The 25,708-nt window shown below is 39.1% G+C and overlaps 2 protein-coding genes across 6 annotated transcripts; one reads left to right on the top strand and one right to left on the bottom strand.

The window, feature by feature from the left end:
* Positions 1-308: 308 nt before the first annotated feature.
* kiaa0753 (KIAA0753 ortholog) lies at positions 309-21,437 on the bottom strand. Of its 5 annotated transcripts, XM_058633497.1 has the most exons (19): positions 21,037-21,437; positions 20,814-20,888; positions 19,720-20,013; positions 19,380-19,635; positions 18,508-18,617; positions 17,727-17,786; positions 17,410-17,643; positions 16,624-16,801; positions 14,703-14,881; positions 13,506-13,639; positions 13,146-13,280; positions 12,463-12,552; positions 10,948-11,035; positions 10,770-10,817; positions 10,503-10,625; positions 10,180-10,264; positions 9,367-9,487; positions 2,460-2,696; positions 309-1,807 (listed from the first exon to the last, which is right to left on the bottom strand). In XM_058633497.1, the coding sequence occupies exons 3-19, from the start codon at positions 19,993-19,995 to the stop codon at positions 1,648-1,650; spliced, it is 2,514 nt and encodes an 837-aa protein (XP_058489480.1). In that variant the 5' UTR covers positions 19,996-20,013; positions 20,814-20,888; positions 21,037-21,437; the 3' UTR covers positions 309-1,647. The 5 variants fall into 5 exon arrangements, with proteins under 5 accessions (XP_058489480.1, XP_058489479.1, XP_058489478.1 ...); XM_058633496.1 differs by having other exon boundaries at positions 17,410-17,631; positions 20,814-21,437; XM_058633495.1 differs by having other exon boundaries at positions 14,703-14,878; positions 20,814-21,437.
* A 454-nt stretch (positions 21,438-21,891) lies between these two features.
* txndc17 (thioredoxin domain containing 17) lies at positions 21,892-25,691 on the top strand. The gene is made up of 4 exons (XM_058633499.1): positions 21,892-22,172; positions 23,280-23,361; positions 23,672-23,747; positions 24,400-25,691. Exons 1-4 carry the CDS (start codon positions 22,028-22,030, stop codon positions 24,466-24,468), a joined length of 372 nt encoding a protein of 123 aa, XP_058489482.1. The 5' UTR covers positions 21,892-22,027; the 3' UTR covers positions 24,469-25,691.
* Positions 25,692-25,708: the final 17 nt, after the last annotated feature.

Below are 25,708 nucleotides of genomic sequence, written 5' to 3' on the forward strand. Positions count from 1 at the left end.
TCGTCAGAGCAGGAAGTAAAAAAAAATAAAAAAACAGGTTCACTGATCACTGATGGAGTCGAGTGGAGCCAGGACTGTCATGGGAAACTGAAGTAGATTAATGAGATTTGTCAATAGAGGGCGCTGGTGAGGAAACTGTGGATGTGCAGCAGCTGCAGGTCACTCATGATTCAGTTTAAAAAAGAGACTCCAATTATTACCTTTTATGAACCTGAAGTGGGAAGGTGAATGAATGAATTAATGAATGAATGAATGAATGAATGTGTTTGATTCTTTCTGATCACATGATAATAAACTACATTAAAGAGTTTCTGTGTTCACACACTTTTATTTACATCAATAAAAACACAATCGATTAAAGTCGTGATCTGAGCCTGAAGGATTTCCATTGCTGCTCACAGAGAGACAGACACAGAGAGAGAGAGACAGCGACACAGAGACAGACAGAGAGAGGGAGAGGGAGAGAGCGAGCGTATGAAATTCATTTAATTCCATATTCCAGCGTGAAAACACAAAGTGTAAATAATCCTCAGAGATTTACAGCGAGCTGGAGGCAGAGCAGTAATCTGATAATCCTCTGTGATGACGTGGTGATGGTTTTTATCTAAAACGACAACAATATTCCCACAGGAATCTCAATAACACACACACACACACACACACATATATATATATATATATAAGAGTGTGTGTGTGTGTGTGACTGATGCTTCATTTAACACAACATTAAAAAACAAACTGTAAAAATGATTTACAGTCAAATGAAATAAAGTCAGGTTTGAGTTGATTTTAAACATCATGTCACATGAAGCGACTCGTTCAGTGATAAATCATTTCTCATCCAGACGACGGTCACGTGGTCACGTCTGTTAAAAAAAACCCTAAAAACTCTTCTGTTTGTTGGACTGTTGGAGAAAATCATAATTTACAGCAGAATTCTCCGCACTTTTGTCTGTATTTTTACGTCCGTGTGCAAACGACTTTTGTCTTAAAGTGATTCTGCGTTCATACATCGTCACGTTCGTCTTTTCTTTCCTCTTGTTCTTCACACTGTGGTCAAACCGTGAAAGCGCATGTTTCACGTGGAGAACGTCGTACACTGATGTTATTCCTGTAGATAAATCACGGGGATCATCGTGACCGGACACTGAGATCACGTCATGTGAAGTTAAAAATGTTCAACTCGAGCAAATGATGCAAAAAAAAAAACACAACGCGATATTTGAAATATTCTCAGCGCCTGACAAACATGAAATCCACGCGTGCTCACGTCTGAGCGTTGACTTTGTTTGTTTGTCGCTGCTTCTGAGCCGTGTGAGCGCAGCAGAAGTCACCTGACCAGTAGGCCCTTGAACTAAAGTAACGTAAAATTAAACAAACTTTACAACAAACTCACGAGCAGTTGTTGTCACTGTCATGTTTGACATGGGCTCATTCTGTGAATATTAAACCTTTTATTCTGTTGTGGTGCTTTTAAATGCACCTGATCTTCTGCATGTTCTGTATGTTCTTCCCTGGAGTTTTCTGTGTGTAAATCAAGATGAACGACCTGATTCACAGACGGACGCTCCTGTGATCAAAGAAAAAACTGAAAGATAATACTGAAATAAATAAAATAATAAATAAAACTGTAATAAAGTCTGTCCCCTAGTGGCTGAACACAGCAGCTGCAGCAGCAGGATGAGGACGAGACTGCGTCGGCTGGAGGAACTCGGAGGTGAAGACGGCCTCGGCGTAATCCTCCACCACGTCCTGGAACTCTGCTGCGACGTCGTCCAGAGCCTCAGAGAGGAAATCCTCAGCCAGACTGTGACGACATGAGAGCGAAAAACATCGTACAGGGGTTTAATCACAACGACACAACAATCACAACGACACAACATTTAACTGGGTTTCTACACTAACACAAAATGATTCAGTTTGAATCATTTCTTTGTTTTTATGGAGCAAAGAAACCAGAAAATATTCACATTTAAGAAGCTGAAAAATGACAGAAACCAGAAAATATTCACATTTAAGAAGCTGAAAAATTACAGAAACCAGAAAATATTCACATTAAGAAGTTGAAAAATGACAGAAAGTAGAAAATATTCACATTTAAGAAGCTGAAAAATGACAGAAACTAGAAAATATTCACATTTAAGAAGCTGAAAAATGACAGAAACCAGAAAATATTCACATTTAAGAAGCTGAAAAATGACAGAAACCAGAAAATATTCACATTTAAGAAGCTGAAAAATGACAGAAACCAGAAAATATTCACATTTAAGAAGCTGAACAATGACAGAAAGTAGAAAATATTCACATTTTAGAAGCTGAAAAATGACAGAAAGTAGAAAATATTCACATTTAAGAAGCTGAAAATGACAGAAAGTAGAAAATATTCACATTTAAGAAGCTGACCTTCTGACTGGACAAACTCAGTGGTTTATAAAAGTGTGGACACTGGGTGTTTTTACCTGTTCGCTGTGGTCCAGGGGTTGAAGCTGCCGACATCCTCGTGAGCGACGACGTGCAGGTAGGCGTCATACTCGCGTCTGTATTTCAGGATATTTCCCAGCATGCCGCCTGGCACTGATAAGACGGTCTGTCTGTTTCTCTGCACTGGACCTGGAAACACTGCAGTGTTCCTCTGATGATGAAGATGATGAAGATGCTCGTCACCAGCTTCAGTCTGACTGTCCTCACACACAAAACTGTTTCAACACAAACACAAACAAATCTCTTAATTGCCATTTTTCAGACATACACTGTGTACTATACACGACAATTTAAATAAAAGTCAGGATTCTGTTTCGTTCATGAACAATGATGAGGATTAAGACACGACATCAAAATATTAACCAAGACATTTAAAAACAACTTAACATTTCCTCCTTATACTCAAACACTAACAAAGTCAGTGCTAGCTAGCATTGACTAACAGATGCTAGTTTCCTAGCTAACACAGATAATTAGACAGTTAGATGCTAATTTGTTAGCATAGCTAGCATTGATAAATAGATGGGAAGACAGATAGATGCTAGTTTTCTTGTTAGCATAGATAGACACTAATTTGTGAGCATAGATAGATAGATAGATAGATAGATAGATAGATCGATAGATAGATCGATAGATTGTGCAGACTGTTATGAATGAAAACACAGTTATTCAGAAACAAACATAACTAATGCTTTGTTTGTAATTTGAAATGAAGGTTGGATTGTTCAGGTGAGTTGAGCAGCACAGTGTGAAGAGACTAAAGTGCCACTGAAGGCTGCAGCTGTGGACAAGAGGAAAAGAAAGCTGTTCATTGATTAAGGGGCTTGAAAAGAGTGCAGCGCTGTGCCGGCTATTGAAATATGAATTTAGAAGAAGAGGTCTCGGAGCAGTGCTCCGAGACCTGGCGGCCCTTTGCTCAGATTGATTCGGGGCTCAGCTGGGCACTGCCGTGGTCAGGATTTACAATCCTCTCTGGCTCAGAGAAATCAGCCCGGCTCATGCAGTCGCGCCGTCGGTGCTATATTTAGTGTTGACCACTTCCTAAAGAGCCTCTCTTATTGTGCTCCCCGGCCTCGGCTGAACCCGTCTTTGTTTGGACTGTGGCAGCAGCAAAACCGTGGGGTTTCCATAAATATCGACGTACCAGCACAGTCCTCTCTGCCGCCACTTCAAAGTGGGTCGATTGGCTCTCTGATGGGCAGCGCGGGGCAAATGTCGCAAAGGCAACAACAAAGCATTGTGGTAATCACCTATTTATATTTAGAATAACACCTGCACAAACGCACAGAGGCCCTCTTTTCTCAGCACAAACCTTTCATTTCTGACATTTTACCACAATGGATGTTCTCAGAGGGCAACAATAATCTTGCATTTTTATCTTTGAAGAAAGAATATGTGATAAAACTGCCACAAAATCCTTCATCAAACACTTTAACACAAGAAACAACTCCTGTTGTGTTCACATGGAACCCTTCTATACTGATGTTTAAATGCACAGCGTGTCATTTCTACCACAATAAGAAAAATCTATGGTTCATTCTGCAACATGAAGGGAAGAAGCCTCTTGGATGAGAGGTGAAACTTTAATCCGAGTCCTTTTAACAAACTGACTGCCACATAGTGAGCCCTTTTAAACATTCACAAACAAACTGACTGCCACATAGTGAGCTGTTCTAGACAACCACAATCCTGCAAAAAATAGACATAACCAAACAGATTGACTGCTGAATAATGAGCTATTCAATGAATAACAATACCAATTGACTGCCAAATAATGGGCTATTAGAGACATCCACCACCAGACTAGCCGCCAAATAAAGAGCTATTCTATACACCCACTAAGAGACTACCTGCTAAACAATGAGCTATTAGCTATAGACATCCACCACCAGACTAACTAAAATACACTTTGAATCTTTAAAACAGCTCACTATTTGGCAAACTGACAGCCAAATAATAAATTGTTCTCTATATCCGCCAACGGATTGCCTACCAAATAATGAGATATTTAAGTTGGAGGGGCTGGGCAGGAGGAAACCAAAGAGCGAGTCCATGGATGTCATAAAGGAGGACATGAGGACAGTTGGTGTAACAGAAGAGGACATGATGGAGGCAGATGAACCGCTGTGGCGCCCCCTAAAGGGAGAAGGGAGAAGTCCACAGAAGAAGAAGGAAACGTCAGCAGTGTGGATTTGCCTGAGCATCTCAGGTCTCAGCTTGTTTTAAAAATGGTCCTGAGTGTCACAGTACAGCGGGGAGATTGTGAAGAAGTGGCTTTGAGTGGGCTTTCATCTTTATTAACTTTTTTTCAACATTGATTTGCTTGATGGAGCTGAGGTGGGTTTGTCAGTGCAGGGGGGGGCGGGCTCTGCGTTTGGCCTCCTCACCATGGAAACATAAATCATATCTGCTGCTCAGCTGAGTTTGTCCACAGATTGAAATCTGTCGCTCTTTTGTGTCGGAGCTGGTTTGACACGAGCTCAGACACAGAGACGGACAAGGTAAATAATGACAGAGGATGTTTTGGAAACAGGACAGACCACGGTAATAATTTACAACAACAGCAAATACCCTTGTTGTCCTGTTTTTTTTGGGGTTTTTTTAAGTCACCGTACAAAAGGAAAGTGCAGACAGAGAAAACAACAGCCTGAACAGCTGCAGGCAATAAAACAAGAGCTACTTTATTTATAGGACAAATATCTGCCTCTGTAATTTGTTGCACTGTCGCACTGTTTTCATCAAGTGTGTTTTCATGTGTAGGTGTGTGTGTGCTCTCTTGATGACACAGACTGATGTGTCTCTGTGGGCTGGAAAATGTAGGTCGTAAACAACTAATCAGCACAGAAACAACACACACGATGAGCTCTTCTTCGTCTTCCACATCCCCCTTCACCGAGGATTAACACAGCAACGCAAACACAAACTACATCATGAGCTTCTTTTACCTCCACAACAGAGAAACTGATGCCACTTTGATCAGCTGTTACATAATTCTCAGTTATGTTGCATCTCCTCTAAAGACTGGTGTGTTTTACACTGCAAAATAATGAGCCATTCTCTATATCCACCAGCAAACTGACTGCCAAATAATGAGCTGCTCTCTTTATCAATGGACAGACATACTGCCAAATAATGAGTTATTCTACAAATCCACCAGCAGACTGTCTGCCAAATAATGGGCTAATCTCTTTACACATGGACAGACATACTGCCAAATAATGAGCTATTCTACATATCCACCAACAGACTTAATGCCAAATAATGAGCCGTCATCACAGATACTTTATCATGACGATATCCAAAATCTAAGACCATTCATTTCCTGTCTCGTGTCACCACATCGATCTTATATTGACCTAATTATAATAATATCAGCCCTAGATTCGTCAGTTATGAAAATAATTGTTAGTTCCACAATCAATGTTTCTTCATCAAATTATCTAAAAAAAAAAGGACAATTAATTAATTACATCAACATTATATAATGACAGTGTGTGTACAGTAAAACTTTTACGGGTGTTTTTTTTTTTTTTTTAAATACGTAACCGTGTCATGAATAGAAACAAAGTTGGTGCTCTGACAATCTTTTTTAACAATCTGTCTTTTTATAGCATGTGGTGGGAAACAGAGAGCGTGTGTGAGTCAGACAGTCAGACAGTCAGACAGACAGCGAAGCCTCCCACTCTCTCACTGTCCCTGCTGCTCACTTTATCAACAAACATACAAACTAACAGTCATTACTGGGACTGTGGCTCCAAGTCTCTGACAAACATCGACCGCTTCTTCAGACGCAGACTTTGTCTCAAACAGATTATTCAACAGTTCCACACACATACTGTATAACCGTGTGTTCTACATTAATAATTATGCTGCGCTCCAGTATTAGTTGAAAGTTTAAACTGGAATGTCGGAACAGTAAAAATACTCTACTTGCATTTTTGTCTCATTTGTTTCACAGTAAATCTGTTACATTTTTATCCCTGTTCATGTTGCTACGCTGTTTGTGTGAGCAATATTGTTGTTATCGACGGTAGGGCTGTAACTAACGAGTATTTTCATCTTCGATTCATCTGCCGATTATTTTCTCAATTCGTTGATTCACTTGTTTGGTTTGTAAAATGACAGAAAATATTGATCGGTGTTTGTCAAACTCTGGAAATGTTGACATTCTCAAATGTCTTGTTTTTGTCCACAAGAACAAAATGATTCAGTTTGAATTATTTCTTTGTTTACGGAGCAAAGAAATATTCACATTTCATACGTTTGCGTCCATGTTTTTTCCTTTTTTTTGGGACATGAAACTGCTGACTTAAACTGTAAATGGAAGGCACCGTTAATGAATACAGATGAGTTGCAACTTTAAACTTTTTAAACTCTTTGCTTGTTTCCCTCTCAGTGTTTCTTGCACATCACGATGTAACTTTATTTTGAAAGGTGCTGCTACATGTGCTCCTACAATGAATAATACATAAATAAAAGACTCTTTTGAGAAGCAAGTCATTGGGATTAAAGTTGACAAATTTAAATGATTTAAAAAAAAGGTTGATAAACGTTTTAAAAAATTGGTTTAAAATCATGTAAAATTGGCTACAGTCCTGCTCTCTGTCTCCCTCTGTGTCTGTCAGTGGTAGTGCAGCCTCACAGCAGGACTCTGCTCTCATTTCTCGACTGTATTTCTTCATCTTTAGGATGAATTTGTTTAAATACAGAGTGTTTCTGTGTGTTTTTACATCATCACAAACCAAAGACAGGGGTGAAGGAGCAGGTGAACCGTGAACAGTAACCGAGGATTTTTATGTGGTTACAGCGTTCGAGGAGGAGTTATGATTACTATGACTCCACTGAGTCATATTTTTAGACACAAATAAAAGATCCTGAACGGGAGAGAAACCATTTTCTTACTGTTTCTCCTTTTCCTTTCTCACGTTTTCAGTCACTATTTCCTAACATATATAACGTGTAAAGAGGAGAAACTTGTATAGTTTCATCCTCCTTTGATTCCGGAAGTGTCAGAGGAGCAAATGACTGCCAATATTAAGACGACGCACGTTTGGACACCACTGGGAAAGAAATAAGTGGACCTGAGGCGAGTGATTTTAATTTGCTAATGGAGACTGCGTGAGTCTGTCAGGAGCAGCGTCCTGCTGTCGTGTCTCTCCAGTCCTTCCGCTCTGATTTCTCCTCCTTCCGCGACGCTCATTACTTGAAGCCGTAAAGCAGCTGCAGCCAAAGCTTCTGGGCAGCACAAGACTTTACTCTCTGTGGCGGTTCTGACGCCAGAGTCAGAAATAGACTCTGCCCTGGGAACAGTAACCACAGAGTGAGCGGTGTCGGACGGAATATGCCTAAAGAGCGATTTCAGGCCAGCGGTGCGTCACGCAGAAGGAAAACAGAAAGTGTGCAATCGACGGGGAGAATATTCTAACTGCGGCTGGATCTGTGGTTGTTATGGTCATGAGTAAATGACCTCCTGTGGATTCTGATGTTTTTGATCTCAGTTCCACTGAAAAACCACAGGCAGACATTACACAACCAGCTCCACTTGTTTAGCTTTTCCATCAGGGACAGTACTTGGTTGGGGAGCAAACCCAAACCCTTCAATACACAAGCCACGGCTCAGTTTGGGGCGTAAACCGCATTTTTTCGGTACATTAAATGTGTTTATATGGATTCTGCACGGATTGGATTGTGTGCAGAACTGTGTTTTTACGGACATCTTTTTTTCCCCACGTTCATGAACGCAGCACTCGCTGTCACACAACGTTAGGGGGGGGGGCCACTGAAACGAAACGGAAGCCAAACAATACAGCGTCAGTGTCAGTGGAGGAGGAAGTCAAACGTTGGAGGCTGCGTCGTCATCTTTTAAATCCACTGTGTGGCTCCATTAGCGCCGGCCGCGTCGGCGAGGGAGCGACGCTCGTCAATAAAACTCAGATCCTCTGTAAACAGTGTTTAACACGGGTCTGCTCACAGTAACACGTCTGACATGAACGTCACCCAGACTTTTCTGTGACTCAGACAAAGAAATAACTAAAGCTGTGCAGAGCCGAGGATTCGAGGAGATTAGCAGAGTTTCAATTTCATACACAGTTCAAGTAAAGCCACTAAAGACAGAATGTACAGTGTATCGTGAAAGATGTATTCACACTGGAAGTATTTTTTTATACAAAATACAACCACACTGTGAACATTTCAAATGTTTTTCTTTGCCTAAATGTACAAAAAAGAAAAACCGAACCGTGGGCTCAAAGATAAAAAGACTTAAAAATACTGCATATAAAACCAGACAGTACGTCAGACGACTCACGTCTTCACTAAGAAGATCAGAGCAGAACTCAGCTGCTCGTGTTCTGACCACTGCTCTCAAACAGTCTAAAGTTACTTTTTGTTTGTTTTTAACTTTATTTTCTTCATTTATCCATTCTTTTGTTCACAGTATCACCGCTATTCGTTCATCTACTTCATTTTCTATCTGTGATATTCACATATTCCTTTTTCTTTTACATGTCTTGTATTCCCTCGTGGCTGACTGTTACCTCACCCCTTCATTTGTGTTTCATGTTTCACATTTCTTCATGTTTATGTGCTGGTTGGGATGGGTGATGGTGTTTTAGTTGTGTTGCTCTGTATGAACGATTGACGTGCTTTTACTTTGTTATGCTCATGAACGGATTTGATGAAGTTGTTGATAAACTGTGGCGACCGATCGCGACAAAATATGACACTGACCACGACATTAGAAACTTCTAAAGGTGTTTGACAGGAGAGGGAAGAGTGGTGTGTTAATCAGGACTTCAGTGTGAGGAGGTGACGGCTGGAAACATCAAACCCTGACCGAGTCTTCAGAGGAATGATGTGAGAGTTAAAGGAGTAAAAGTGACCCACCCAGTCTCCACTGGCTTCTCCAGGACAATCTCAGCAGCAGAGCTTTGCGTCAGCACAGGCCTGGTCAGTCTGATGGGCTGAGGCGACGCTGGAGTGGAGCTCACAGCTCGACGCTGGTCTCCTGAGAAGAGCAGTGAGTGTGTGTGTGGAGGACAGAGGGGACAGATGGACAGACGGATGGAATAAAGAGAGAAGAGCACACGTTCAGAATGACAAGTGTTCACCTGGTCTTATCAGCTGTGACAATGTCTCCATCTACAGGAGATGAATGTCTAAATGTCTGCTGCAGCACAAAGCTTCAGACGCCTTTTCCAGGGTCAAATTCAAGCACCTTTAAGGTTATTTTTTAATGTTTTACATCTACACCTTGCAGCTGTGGTAAACTATTTCACTTGCTATAAACAACCAAAAGCATGTTTTATTATAGTCACTAAGCCAATAAGCTTTTTGTATGAAAGAAAATGTTTAGCACTTTTAACGCTTCTGTGACCGCTGTGTCGTCGCCATACTTCTCATTACCGTAACTCCTGGACTGTCTGTGATATCTAGAAAATTCAAAACCCTGCCCTTCGCCCTGTGTCAGCTGAGATTAGCAGAAAGAGCGTTCAATCACAGAGGAGATTCACCAGCCTGTGATTCCTAAACGCTTGAATAACGGCCAGATATGGAAAGAAGAACTCCCTCATTGAAGATTTTTTTTGACAATTCTACAGCCATAAAATCTTAAATAAATATCTCTATGCTCATAAGAGGGTTAAGTCTTGATGCAGGTCTGTGCTCTCTGAGTGATCTGGTTTAGTTTAGTAGTTTTACCTGCTCCTCCTCCTGGTTGGTCCCAGTAAAGAGGGTCTGAGTACGTGATGGAAGCAAAGCGTCTCCTCACTTCCTCCTGATCCCTCTGCACACACACACACACACACACACACACACACACACACGCACACACACAAACACACAGCTTTTATAAACACATTTCCCACCTGTCAATATTGAACAACATCAGGAAGCAACACCAAACTCGCTGCTGTCATAACAGCTCTCTATAAATACCAAAGCCATCTCTGGTGACCTTTGCAGCTCCACAGTGACCTTTAGTTAGTGTGTGTGTGTGTGTGTGTGTGTGCGGCAGCTCTCACCTGGATCTGCTCCATACGAAGCAGCATGGTCTCCAGGGTGGGAGGAGCTTGCAGGCGTGTGTCTGCTGCCCACGCTGCCTGAGCTCTGTCCTCACTCTGGTCCTCACTGAGCTGCTCTGTGGTCTGTGTGACGACAACATTAAAGTGACTACATATGTATGCCAATGAACCCGCCTGAATGTTCCACGCTGGACCTTTAATGTTATGAAAATCAAACTTTATTCAACAGAAAAGAGTAAAGTTTTGTGCAGAGAATAATTGTCTGACCGTGTGACGATGTCTCAGTGAGGAGCTGATCCTGTTCTGGCCAATCTGCTGACGTTTACAGACAAAAACAAATTCATTCAACCAAAGCAATCATCCTTCACTCCCACTTCCTCCAAAAGAAACTCTGGCAGCATGTGTGTCATGTTTGGTTTTCGGTCTTTGGGTGATTTTTATTCACCTGAGCTTGGTCCAGAAGAGGCTGAATCCTGTCTCTGGCCTCCTGCTCGGCTCTCTCAGCCCACTGAGTTGGCGAAATCGCTTCAGACCTGTCGAATCAAAACACACCCACATCACACACTGTCTCAGGAGACAGTCTGAGGCTGACACGTCCAATTTAAATCACAAAATAAATGACATTTTTACACTCCGTGTTATTAAGAAATGCACTGAAAAAACTTGCACTCTGAGTGACACGCATGGATTTGAATGTAGCTTAATCTATAATAGGTTTTTTGCTGCTTAGACACTTGTTTGATGATTAATAATCACAACATGATCATTTTCAGGCCAAATGTGACTCAAAAAACACGCGAAATGATATGATAAACATAGTCACATGTTTGCAACTGAAGACCAAAGAAAAAGGCTAAGAGTCCGTTTTCTTTAAATGGTGATTCCTAAACCCTGGGTCGGGACCCACAGATGGCTCCCACAGACTTTTTTGGGGTCCCTAAACAAATGCTGCATTTTCACAAACAGTTTGTTATGGTTTATGTGTTTATGTTAAAAAAAACTAAAAAAAAAAACGACTTCACTATTTGGCAGTCAGTCTGTTGGTGGTCATAGATAACAGCTCATTATTTGGCAGTATGTTGGTGGATTTAAATAACAGTTCATTATTTTGCAGGCAGTGTCTTGGTGGGTGTATGGAATAGCTCATAATTTAGCAGTCTGTGAATGTATAGAAAAACCGATTGTATGGCAGTCAGTCTGTTGGTGGATATAGAGAACAGCTCATTATTTGGCAGTCAACCTGATGCAGGATTTAAAGAACAGCTCATTATTTTGCAGGCAGTCTCTTTGATGTCTGTTTGGTAATGTTCAGAACAGCTCATTATTTTGCAAGCAGTCACTTGGATGTCTGTTTGGTAATGTTCAGAACAGCTCATTATTTTGCAGGCGGTCTCTTTGATGTCTGTTTGGTAATGTTCAGAACAGCTCATTATTTGGCAGTCAACCTGATGCAGGATTTAAAGAACAGCTCATTATTTTGCAGGCAGTCTCTTTGATGTCTGTTTGGTAATGTTCAGAACAGCTCATTATTTTGCAGGCAGTCTCTTTGATGTCTGTTTGGTAATGTTCAGAACAGCTCATTATTTGACAGTCAACCTGATGCAGGATTTAAAGAACAGCTCATTATTTTGCAGGCAGTCTCTTTGATGTCTGTTTGGTAATGTTCAGAACAGCTCATTATTTTGCAGGCAGTCTCTTTGATGTCTGTTTGGTAATGTTCAGAACAGCTCATTATTTTGCAGGCAGTCTCTTTGATGTCTGTTTGATAATGTTCAGAACAGCTCATTATTTTGCAGGTGGATGTATGGAACACCGGTTTACACACACAACTATTTATCCTGTGTGATCAAATCACTTAAATCTTAAATCTCCCGGTCCGTCCTGAATTTGTCAGTTTTGTGGGGATTAGTTTGAAATGTGTGTGTGAATGTAAAGCAGAAACATTCTTTGATAACGGTACCTTAATCTGTGTATGCGTTCTGCCTCTTCTTTACTCAGCTGGTTGAGATCCTTCAGTCTCTGCATCGTCATCTTGTCCAGCCAGGCGTTCCTGCACCGAGCCAGTGATCATCAAACAAAAAACAAAACATAAGCCGGGTTAAAAGATTTCACACAAATGATGAAACTAAATCCTCATCTCTAAAGTCAAGCTGTCTGCCGCTGATTAAGTGGAAAGTACAATTGTAGTCATTAAGATTTGATTAAACACAGATGTGAGTGGAATACTTAACTAGGTGCCGAGATAATCAGTGAAAACAGAAAATATTAATCACTCATGAAAGAGAAATGACTTCTCTCGAGCCGGCACATAGTTTCATTTTTTACGTTAGAATTAGTGTTAATCAGAATATGGCCTGTAGCTCTCACAGTGAGTGGGGTCTAACACAGAGGTTAGCAGTGATTACAATGGTCATTTATTTTCCTTTTTAGAGTTTTGTTCATTTGCAAAAAAAGATAATCTCATATTTGGGGGAAAAAGACAGAGAAAGAATGTAGTTCTTTCTTCAGAATCACACGACGGTGGGCTCTGACCAGTTGTGAGCAATTCATTTGAGTGAACGAGAGGCATTTCCAGGACAACAGCCCTGCTCGTGTTAAATATAGAAGCAGATAAAAGCCTGTGTGTGTGAGGTGTGGTTGTACCTGACTGCTTCGTTCTGGGCTTGTTTCTCCTTCTCTGAGCTCAGCAGTGGCTCTTTGGTCTTCGCCGTGTTCTCTGAGGGCTTCACTGGAGAGAAGAGACACCGGGGCTCTGGTCTGTGTCTCTGTGGAGACCTCCTGACAAAACAGAGTCAACCATACAGGCCGTTTCTTCACCTTTCACTCCAGAGCAGAAATCAGTCAAATCATCTGAATGTTATCATGATATTTATCATGATTTATCGACTGATTTAGAAACATGTTTTATCTTGACAATTTTCCTGAGCGATTTATAGAATGACATGATAATTACGACGAGTAAACAGTAAAAATGTGTCGTACAGAGACAGAGAGACGACTCACCTCTGTGCAGGAGGAGAGTGAGGAGACGTCGGGATCCACGGCACCGGGTTCTCTTTTTGTGGAGGTTCGTTCACTCGGAGCTGAGACGACACGGTCGGCTGCTGGAAACCTGCACCTCCTGCCTGACCGCTGCGCTGTGATGACACGCCACAGAATACATGTTCAGTGGTCTTTCACCTCTGACACAAATGTAGTTTAAACCTTAAATCATCGTCTTTGGCCGACAGTTGATGCTGATTTTCGTTCTTTCCTCCATCTGATAAAAATATAACTGCTCAGTGGTAATAAATAATACAAAAAATATAACTTTACAACTTTACTTCAACAACTTGTCTCCAATCTTCATGTGATGTCTGACACTGTATACAGTACATGTATAAACTAGATATTAAATACACAAAACAGGTCATTTTGGATGAAAAAATTAAAGTTTTAGTGAGTGAGCAACATTTATCAAGTTTCTCAGAACAAAAATGCATAATTGGTTGATTAATTACTAATAATTTGCCAATGCCAATTATTTAAAATTGCCAGTTATCATATAATCTCTATATCTATAATAATCTATTAACCTCTTGATTCAGTTGCATGGTTCGTGTGTCTTTGACAAGGTCAAATTCAAGATCATCACTTTTTCCCTCTTGTTTTGTTTTTGGCTGCAAACTCAGAGGTGCAACGCTGCCCTCTGCAGTTCAAAGTTCATCATCACAGTTCTCACCTCACACATTTTCACAGGTCACATTAAAGAACGTTCACTGACCATGTTTAAAACTTTTACATCTAATAAGAGAGAAGGCTTTGTTTGAAATAAAAAGTGTTCATTTCAAGCGGAAATGACTGAATAGATGAATGAATGAATGAATGAATGAATGAATGAATGAAATAAGAGCAGTTGAAATGTCCTTTTTAGTGCAAAGCCGTTTGTTTCTCCGAGTTTGTTTTTTAAGATTTCGATTGTGTGAGAGATGACGTTGAATACTTTTGTTGCATATTCTTGTGCGATTACAGTAAAGTAAAGTTCAGACAGATGAACAGATGACGTGACAGTCAAGGCTGTGACACTGAACATGAAAAGGTGAATCAAGCCGTCTCTAATGACAATGAATGAATGAATGAATGAAAGTGTCATTTTCTGCTCAAAGATCCAATCTAAACTCTACGCACTGGAACTTTGAACATATTTAAGTGAGAGCTGACCTTTGTGATGACGTCGTCCCTCGCTCTGTCAGAGTGAGGTCCTCTTCTGGACGTGGTGTTAGTCTGAGGTCGTCCTCTCTGGTGGACCAGCTTCTCCACACCACACCTCAGCACTTCTCTTCTGTTCATGAGCTGCTGAGGAGCGGCTTTAGTTTTCTGTGAGGTCATTCTCCTTCCTACTGACACACAACACACAGAACCTTTCATTTAACCCTCTTATGACCATCATGACGTTCAGGTCGCCAGGATTTATGTATTTAAGATTTTATGGCTGTAGAATTGTCAGAAAATGTTCAATGAGTGAGTTTTTCTTTCTTCTTTCTTTTTCCAAAGATAACGTTCACTTTACAAATCTGTTTAGGAATGACTGTGCAGCGTGTTCAGGTTAAGAGTGGCAGCTTCAAGATGCATTCAAGAAACCTCGTCAATTTCATCACTTCTGCAAACACTCACATAAAGTCCACTGATTAAGTGCTTGCTGCTGCTGCCACCTTGTGTCTTTTTAATATATTACCAATAGTCACAGTTATTGATTGACTTTTGATAACCAAGCAATTATATTTAATTATAAAGCACTTATCATACAAGGTAATACAACTATAAGTGCTATAACCATAAACTCACACGACTTACGGCTGCTATTGTGTATTACGATATAAGTGAGGAAGAGAAGGAAGTGAGGAAACGCGATCATGGAACTCACAAACAGCCGGGAGGGAAAAACACGAATGTACTAATTATTCTAAAAACAGGAGGTGAAAGAAAATTAAAAAAACATAAACAGCGGCAGATCAAATTAAACAGATAAGTGAATCAGTGCATAAACGTGAGTCATTGTGTAAATAAATAAATAAAAGCATGAGATACAAAATAGTTGGCAATAAATTAAAAAAATAGCAGCATTAACACGTTTCACTCTAATTAAACGCTGTTGAGTTCAAACGCGGCACATTAACATAACACCTCTAATTAGCCGACGCTCTTGTTAGCCACTTGAATCCCCGCTGACTGGAGCGCAAGAGGCTCGGGCTTTGGAGTACATACAACAAAGGATGCCCGTTACCACGGTGACGTGCGCTCCTCGAGGGGGTCTGTGTCAGCTCTTCCACAGGAGGACGCCTCTCAGGCCAATCACAGCCAGCGGGAGTCAACACAGCAGGAGAGTGAAGGCCGCACTCACACACTTCACTTCCTGTGTTGTTGTTTTTTTATCACTTGTTCTTTATCAGATTTCAGCCTGAGAGCAGCCATTTAAACACAGTGGGAGGCCACAAACCACACAAACCACACAGGAGGAGTGATTTACCGTCAACTATGGAGACCAAGTGTCATCAAAAAGCATCCACACGGTTCAGGCTACGTCCAGAAATGTAAATGAAATTCATTTAAGACTTAAAGGGGTACTTCACCGATTTGCATGTGGCTTTGTATTGTTAGAATAGCAGTTCCGCACTTCTTAGACTCACCCATAGGGGGACGAGACTTCATTCCCAGATAATGATCGAATGTAATTTTCAAACTGATATGGCTGCGAGGGTTAGGGTTAGTTTTAGGGTTTAGGCTAGTTTTCATTTAGGTGAAAACTAGAAGCGGCGGAGAGCACTTTTGTTTTGTGTTTTTATATTTTTTATATATTTAATTCCTCGCGGGGATTTGTTTGTTTGTTTGTTTACACAACTCGCGCTGTCTGCTTCGAAGCTTGAGACAGCCAGACTCTCTCACGGGGCAGCGAGCGCAGTGCATGCTGGGAGTTGTTGTCGTTCATCTACATGAGCCTAAATTACATTTTTCTGCACTTGCTTCAAATATTATTTCACATTTCTACTACATAGATGAGCCAGTTTTAATAGATGTTCATCTTTCCAATAAAACCAAAAGATAAAAGCACTTTTTTTAAAGACCTGCTCACTGATCCACTCACCACGGACACCTCTCCTGGGGTTTACAGGCTTCCGAGGTCCTCGAACATTAGAGGCGCTGGGACCCTTGAGGACACTAGTGGGCGACACGCTGCGATGAGGAGACTTCCTGTGTGGAGGGCACGTTTGAGCCTGCACTCGTTCACGAGTCTCTTGTTTACGCAGAGCAGAACCCAGAGTCTGAGATGAAGAAGAAGAAGAGAGCAAAGAGCGAGAAGACACTTAGATTACAAATTACATTTGATTAAAAATAATATTGATATTCATGAAAAAAACACGAATACAGTGGATGTCGGGATTAGAGGTCGACGTCTTTACTTCACTTCTGAACTGCCGCCTAAATTTAAACTTTGTCTTCTTTGAGTAACCAAACAAATTCTTCATCCCTGGTTCATGTTTAAAATGGAACTTTAAAGTAACTGAAATGTTGAAGATAAGATACATATGGTGGATCGTGTGAGTAAAAATGTATCACAAGCCAAACCTTTTCAGCCCTGCTCTTATTGCTAAAAAAAATAATCCTACAGCAGAGGTGACTGAGCCTCCAGTCTGGTCAGTGAAAGAAAGCAACTATTCAATCATATCACGTTATTCCATCGTCTGTTTTGATATGGAACGACATATAGTTCACAATGAAAATGTATTTAAGATGCAAAATCTTTTACTAAAGAAACCCCGTTGGGGATCTATCTATCTATCTATCTATCTATCCATCCATTTTATGTATCTAAAGAGTAATGATATTGTAAGTATTACTGCTTTGATAAATACAGTGGTCTCATATTCACCTGTAGCTTCTGCAGGATGTCGACGGTCGTCTCGGGCACGGCCGAACCTTCGGCCACGTCCACCTTCGCTGAGCACAAACACAGCTGGTGAATCAGCTGGTTCAGCTCTTTGTGGTGAGGAGGCATCTTCCTGAGAGACGGATCTGAAAGCTGCTGGATGAGATCTTGAAGGACTCGGAGTGTCCCCCGGTGAGCGGCTGCCAGTCTGTTCACTGCAGTGGACTGAGACAAAGACTTCAGGGTGAAACAGTGTTATCACAGAGGTTTATAAAACTAACAGTAGAGCAGTAGAGTCAGACCGGCTGCTAAATGCTGACCTTTTTGGTGTGCCATGTTTTTCCTCTTAGCTTCTCCATCTCTTCTTGTATCTCCTTCACCTTTTCAATGACAAGACCACAGGACCGTGTTTATACACACTACATACAGGGGTGTCAAACTCAAATGACCTGGGGGCCAATGACCATCTAGTCTGGTCAAGCGGGGGCCGACATAGAGGAAAAAAAGTGGAAAAAACAACTATTTAGTAGCCGGTGGTTAATATAAGATATTCATTATGATATTAGACAGAATTGCAAAGTAAAAGTGCTTGTTTTGATATAAAATGATTCACAATAAAAACATATTTATGATGCACAAAAACGGAGAATTAAATTGAAAATTTAGCAAATAATGACGAGGATAATTGTGATTAAAACAGCTTAAATAAATGTAATTTCATGTTGAGTGTAATACATTTAATAAATGTGATAGAGACATAAGACTAAAGGTATTTGCCGGCAAAGAATTTTAAGACATTCGGTTGTAATCATGATTACAACCGAATGTCTTATTATAATACATTTATTAAATACATTTAGTCTTATATTCTGTCTCTATTCCATCACCTTGCACAGTGGTGGGCAGGCCGCATGTAATTGATTGGAGGGCCACATGTGGCCCCCGGCCCACCAGTTTGACACATGTGCACTACAACAATACTGTGTATATACGGCGTGTCAAATATAACCACTTTAAATAGCACTTTGAGTTGCACTGATTTGTATGAAAGGTGCTTTATACAATAAAGTCACTTTGAAATGATGCCTGAGATTTAAAAACCTGTTGTTGGAGAACGTAGATCATTCGTGCAGAACGAGCCGTCTGCTTTTCTCGTCGCAACTCCAACTTTTTTTCTTCTTGTGGATCCAGCAGCTCCTCCGTTTCCCCGACTGTTGAGAGACAGACAGACAGCTAGATACTTTGTTCATCTCCTTGAGGAAATTCAAGCTTCCCGTGGTTCACAAAAACAATCACACAAAACATAGCAATAAACATTGTTTAGCAAAAGAAAACAATAAAGCACAGAAAGAGCTTAAAAAGACATAAAACAAAACCAAAACTATTAAAGTCCAGTAAAAAAAAGAGCATGTGGTCAAAAGTATCATTGACATCACATGGTAAAATATCGCCTTCAGGTCGGAGTTTTTCTTAGCTCCACCCACAAACATGAAACACTTTAAATCCCTGTGACCATCGATCGGACTGTTAAACCAAGACCGCACCTTCAGCATTCACCATGCTTCTATTTCATCTATTCACGCATCGTCGTCTTGTAAATCACTGGGTCTGCACTGCACCGGCCACTTATTTATATTAAATTATATGTAGCTGTGATTTTGGGGACAGTTGTCACGTGGGAAAACAGACAATAAAGTAGGACACACAAGTGGACAGCAGTGTGATTGACAGCTGGTAAAGTCCAATGATGCTGCTGTGTTGACATTTGTCCAAATCTGGAGGCTTCAAAACAGGAGTTTGGATTTTTGTGGGACCTGGTTACCACTTGGATCTGATAGTTTAAATGAAAGCCGCAGCAAATAAACAATGTTTCTCTTCACAAACATAGGCAGAGAATAACAACAACAATCAACAAATGTAACATGCTGCAGCTTTAACACATGAACCACAGTAAAACAAGCGTATAACCTCACCTCTGTTGGTCATCTCTTCCACTTTCTGAATATAACGTTGTAGCTCAAACTGGAGTTTGTAGATTTCCTGGTTCAGAGGAGTCTGGTGGTCTCTGTCCAGTGGACATGGACCTGTGTCTTTGCATGGAGGGGACTGTCTGAACCTTGGCGTTGGATGCAGGGGACGCCTCTGTGGTGCTTGCTTTGCAGGACGGGATGTTTTCTCTTTCGGACTGGACGTCTTTAACTTTGCTTTGCTCGGAGTGGCTGCGAGCTCCTGCAGAAAGAAACAGTCCAAATCTGGGTCAGAGACTAAAAAAAACCATGAGGCGATACCTCGCTGGATATGAAGGTTATTTACCTCCAGCAGCTCTGCATCACTTGTTCCACACACAGAGGCGTCGTCAGAGGGTTTAGCGGGTGATCTGACCAGCGACTCCTTGTGTCTCCGTCTCACATCTCTCTTGGCGAGGAAAATGGCTGCCTGCAGCGACTCTTCAGAGAGAGCGGTAAAACTGATGGAGCTCCTCCTGCTGGCCACGTTGTCACGCTCCTCCGACAGCGGCAGCAGCTTCTCGATCATGATGGGCACCGGTGGGTGGACACGGGTGGCACGGTTGATGACGCACGGAGGCATGGAGTCACTGAACAACAGCTGAGTGAGGACACCAGCGGAACAGTCATGAAGACAATAGAGCTGTTAGTAGATTAATCATCAACTCGTTTAATAAATGTTTCTGTGATTTTCCAGCTTCTTAAATGTGAATATTTTCTGCTTTCTTTGCTCCATATAAACAAAGAAATCATTAAAACATTTTGGTTTCTGGACAAAAACAGGACATTTGAGAACATCATCATTTCCACAAGAAACACTGATCAATACTTTTATACATTTTATGAACCAAAATCAAAACTCTCACCTTCATTGATTATGAATATAATCATTAGTTGCAGCCCTATATATAACCTATCATGTGTGACTTTTACAACTCATGACATTAATAGCATAGATACTTATGCTTAATAACTTTTGGTTTAAATCTTTAAAGACACATTGAATAGACTTTTAGATCATTTTCAGGCTGAATAAATGAGCCCTAAATACCCTGATGTTGTCAACAATCAAATGTAGAGGTGGACAGATGAATCGGTGTGGCTCACTAATCTAGGTGAGTTTAAATTTTTGACATTTCTATATATTGAGCGTGGGCTATTATTATTATTTATGCTTTAGGAAAATGATTAATGATGTTGATAAATAAATGCTGCTAAACACACTAAGACATTGCTATATCATCCAAACGTTTACATACATGTTTTAAATTTGAATATCTAATATTAACAATATTTATAACATTTTCGTCCACAGCAGTGGTTGGTGACACAGACCAATAAATGTTGATTTTGGGAAGAAAAACTTGCAAGAAGAAGAAGAGGGATAGAAACATTGTTTACCTTATTGTAGTGGTAGTTTCCGGTGATGACCTCATTGTGTTTGGGTTCTAAAACAAACCAGTCTTTCCTTTGACTCTGTTGATTTGAGTAAATCGTAGGACTTTTGACCTTTGCGCACATTACGCTATAAAAACAAACACTAACTTATCTCCTCCTGATAATTACAACATATACAACTATAACATGTGTATTTTCGTCGGACAATTGCAGTCACTTCTCCCACCGTTGTCTTTGATAAGAGAAATAATATGTTCCAGTCTTTGATGTGCGCTCTCCATTCACTTTCAATGGAAAGAAGAAAATAGTTGACTTGTGGAAAGCGCGATATTTACATGTAAGAAGCGAGTAAACAATTCAATAAAATAAACACCACTTTCTCTCAGACTGACTGAACTTAGCAATTAGCACAAGCTAGCCGGGCTTTAAGTATACAAACATCAAGTTGATCCAAATAAACGTCCCACCGTTTCCTCCCCAACTTTAAACGACATTTCCTGGTTTAATTACGCTTCAAAGTTTAACTTAGTGTTGTTAACGTTGTTTTAAAATGTCCCAAAATGTCAATTTTTAAAAAGAAATGTTCGAGTTTAACTGACGATAATTTGAACAACCGCCATGACAACAACAACCGGAACCCATCGGAAGTAGTTTACCGGATGCGTTCACGTGACCTTGTTAAAACTTAAACTACGAGCGGAAAATAAACTATAATGTTAGAATATTAACTCTCTGACATGACCGATCCGACTTAAAATAAAGACATTGATTTTTTTAATTGATTTTAATTTAAAACACGTTGATCCAGCTTCTCAACTCAAGTTGATACTCGGGGGTCCGTGTACTTTTTTTTACCGTTCGTTTCCCACTCTACCACCACCGCTTGAACGCAGCACGGTCGGAAAGACGAAGAGTTCAAACGTATTCAAAAGTGCGAAGTCTAAAACTAGTGTTGTATTAATGTGTACCACTGAATATAAATATTCTTTTGTGTCATGTTTTGATTTTTATGAAGTACTTTGTCGTGACAGTTTTGGAGCGTTAAAGGCGGGTGTACTGTCGCTTTAAGAACCTTTGCTCAGACCGGAAGTGCACGCGGTGAGTGTGGAGTATTTCTACCAGGTTCAGTTGACTCATCTCTCTGACTCTTTAAACACTAACACTCTCTGCCTTTTCTTTGACTTTAACGCCTTCTTCTCGTGAACTGTGTTGAAAACATGACGCATTATGAACAAGTGAACGTTCGCGGCTACGATGAATTCTGCCGCGCTGTGTCTGAAAGGAAAGGAAAAGATGTTTTTGTTTATTTCTCTGGTGATAAAGACGCCGAAGGAAAGAGCTGGTGTCCGGACTGTGTCAAAGGTACAGCACTCATCATCATTATTATTATTATAATAAATATTGTTATTATTACATAAGATTATAGATGTCTTTTACATGTTTCTATTTAAATTCTTAGTGTTGTTTAAATAAAACGTGTTCATGTGTCACCTAGTTGAACTATCTCTGTGCTAATATGGTTTTGATTTTTTTAAATTTCATAATTTGTGTATTAAGTTCAGATTCTGCTCAGATTTTATCACGATTCCTTGAATATGTATATGTATATGTATAAACAGCATAGTACTTGTAAATACTGCAAAGATTCATGCATTAACCAATAATAACTACTAGAACTACACCAACTCAATTGGATAGTAATTCATATTTCAATGACTGAAGAAATAAAAATAAATTTCTAATAAAACTGTATTAACTAAACTAAATACTAATAAACATACGAATGTCATGATAAATAGAATAAATGATAAAATACTAATAGCAAACTCAACTATATTAATTTAGCTAATACTAATAAAAACTAAAGAATGACATCAGTTTCTAAATATAAGAGGTACAACATAATAATTATTGTCAATAATCAATTAATCAATCAATTATTTTCTATCTATTCACTTTGTCTGTTTTATTTTATTATAAAGGAGGTTTAATAACACTGATAGTTAATATTCTGTTAAATACACTTTAAGATGAGACTAAGTCGTCTCTGTCATAATGTATTTATATTATTATACTTTTTTAGTTTTCATGTGTGTGAAAGACACAATGAACTTAATCTTTTTATATTTTTACCTCAGATTTTTAGTTCTTTTACTATTTACATGTAAAATGTAAAGGGACATAAATGAAAAAATTGTTATTTATTCTTTAATATGTACGATTATGCCGGTTTATGGTAAATTTCTGATTTTTAAAATGTGGCTCGTGACACATGCATGATTTTGTATGTTTTTGTCATTTTATTTTTTTAAACCTGGTTTTATAGCCTTTTTTAACGTGACTTTTTATTCCTGTAGCACTTTGACATTTATTTGAATGTAAAGTGCATAATAAATACATGTATGTAGTACTATCATTATTATTGTTATTTACATCTTGACCTGTGCCTGTGTTGTTTTCCTCTCTCAGCTGAACCAGTGGTTCGAGCAGAAATGGCTCATCTCCCTGAAGGTTCCGTCTTCATCTACTGTCAAGTGGGAGAAAGAGCTTAGTCAGTGATTTACTCGTCTTTACTGCAGTGTTTTCTCAGAGAACGTGTGTGTGTGTGTCACGTTGTTGCTGCAACACTTGTTTCTACTCACTCACGACAACCTCTTCTGCATCAAATGTATAAAAAGAATCGACAGATTATGAGAAGAATCATTCAAGATCACATAAAGATCAGGATTCTTCACATTTGAGCTGATGATTTATGCACAGACGTGACTGACAGACGATTCTCTGTGTTTTTAATTTATTTAGCTTTTATTGTATCAAATATTCAGCTGCTTCATTGTGTCGTCTTGTTGTTGTTGTTTCAGTTGGAAAAATCCAAGCAACGACTTTAAGAAGAATCTGAAGTTGAGCGGTGTCCCCACGCTCCTGAGATACGGCACTGTAAGAAGATCACATCAGATTACATCAGATTACATTAGATTCTATTACATTAGAACTTTATTAATCCCCCACAAGGTTCCCCATGGCAGCATATAAAATATAATATGATATTATATAATATAATATAATACATAAACATATAAAACATAAGAAATAAAATAAGAAATAACAGCAAACAGTAGATCTATTATGTTATTAGCATTATAACAGAGACATTATTATTATTATTATTGTTCATTATATTCTATGTATAAACTATAGTATATTATATTTAATATATGGTATTATAATAAAAAAAATTTTTTTTTATTATAATAAAAATACCATATTATAATATGGTATTAACAGAAAAACCTGTTTATCAAAATAACAGTTAATATGACATGCTATAAATCTTATATTTAGCAGATATATGTTCTGTATTGTAAAATATTACCGGACACAATATATATATATATATATATATATATTTACTGTAAAGTAGAACAAGCTGAAAAGAATAGCAGAATATTATATGATATATTATATTATTTGGAATTAGATGAGATGAAATACAGAGGCAATATTTAATTATTTAATGGTGAATATTATTTTATGCTGCAGTTATGATGATGATGATGATGATGATGATGATGAGTTGTCTCTGTTTCAGCCTCAGAAGTTGGTGGAGGACGAATGTCTCAAACCAGACCTGGTGAAGATGATGTTCACTGAGGACTGAAGTCTCCTGCTGCTAACCCTAACCCTTCATCATCATCATCATCATCATCATCATCATCATCGTCATTTCTCCTCTGTTTAACAGTAACCACTTCATAAGCATTCACCACCTTCATCTCTCCCACTGTAACTCAGAGCCACTCATGATTATTAAATAAAACAATCATGTGATCATGAATCAATAACCTGGGTTATTGTTATTGTTTGTGACACATGTGGTGGATTTTAAGTAAAGTCAAACAATCAACTACAACCTCTTTAATTATCATCCTGTAGATTATATACCATAAATATATCATTTATTTAGTTTTTTCACATCTTTCTGCGTTTTTTTATTCAGAATATTAGTCAATGTCATCACCATAATTCAGTGTAGTGCCACTAGAATGACCATAGACATATTTATCTCCTGTAGGTTATGCCACAACATATATTCGAGGACAAAAACATCCTTCTTTGTACTTTTTGTCTGCTTTTATTCAGGATATTTGCTAATATCGTCACTACTGTAGAGTCTATAAAATCCCTATAGACTGCATTTATCTCCTGTAGGTTATACTTTAACATCTATGTGGAACAAAACATAGTTCTTCATAATTTTATTCAGAATATTAGTTCATATAGTCACCATAATAACAGTGTAGTGTCTCTGAAATGGCTTCACATTAGTCTCCTGTAGATTATACTACAACATGTATTTAGAAAAAAATAAACTTTTTGATAACCTTTGGCAGTTACCAAGGAAATACTTGGTTTTTCCATACTTTCTTTGATTTTTATTCAGAATATTTGTTAATATATTTACCATAATAACAGTGTAGTGTCTCTGAAATGCCAGCACACCTTCATAAATCTCCTGTTGTTGACGGCCCCTGTCTTTGACACTTGTTTCCAAGAAAACCAGGTTGCAGCTGATTGTTGACTTTACTTAGGTCAGAAAAATCCACACTTTTCATCCCAACAATATCATAATAACAATAACGTATCATATAACAAACAATAAACGGCCATAGAAAGTGCAACGGAAAAGAATGAGCATCAAATGAAAAGAATGAGCTGTTGATTCACGGATTTAATTAGCAGATTTCTGTCGTTTTCTGTCGTTTGTGTGCAGATAAATTCATAAGTTCATGAACATGTCGCCTCACGTTAAACACAACAACTATATATTGTTTTTGTCATGTTTCGCTCTATAAATGAATAAAAGTGACCTTTGATGTTGAACTGTTTGTTTAATAATT

This window comes from Solea solea, chromosome 7 (assembly GCF_958295425.1).
Source record: "Solea solea chromosome 7, fSolSol10.1, whole genome shotgun sequence".
Lineage (NCBI taxonomy): Eukaryota > Metazoa > Chordata > Actinopteri > Pleuronectiformes > Soleidae > Solea > Solea solea.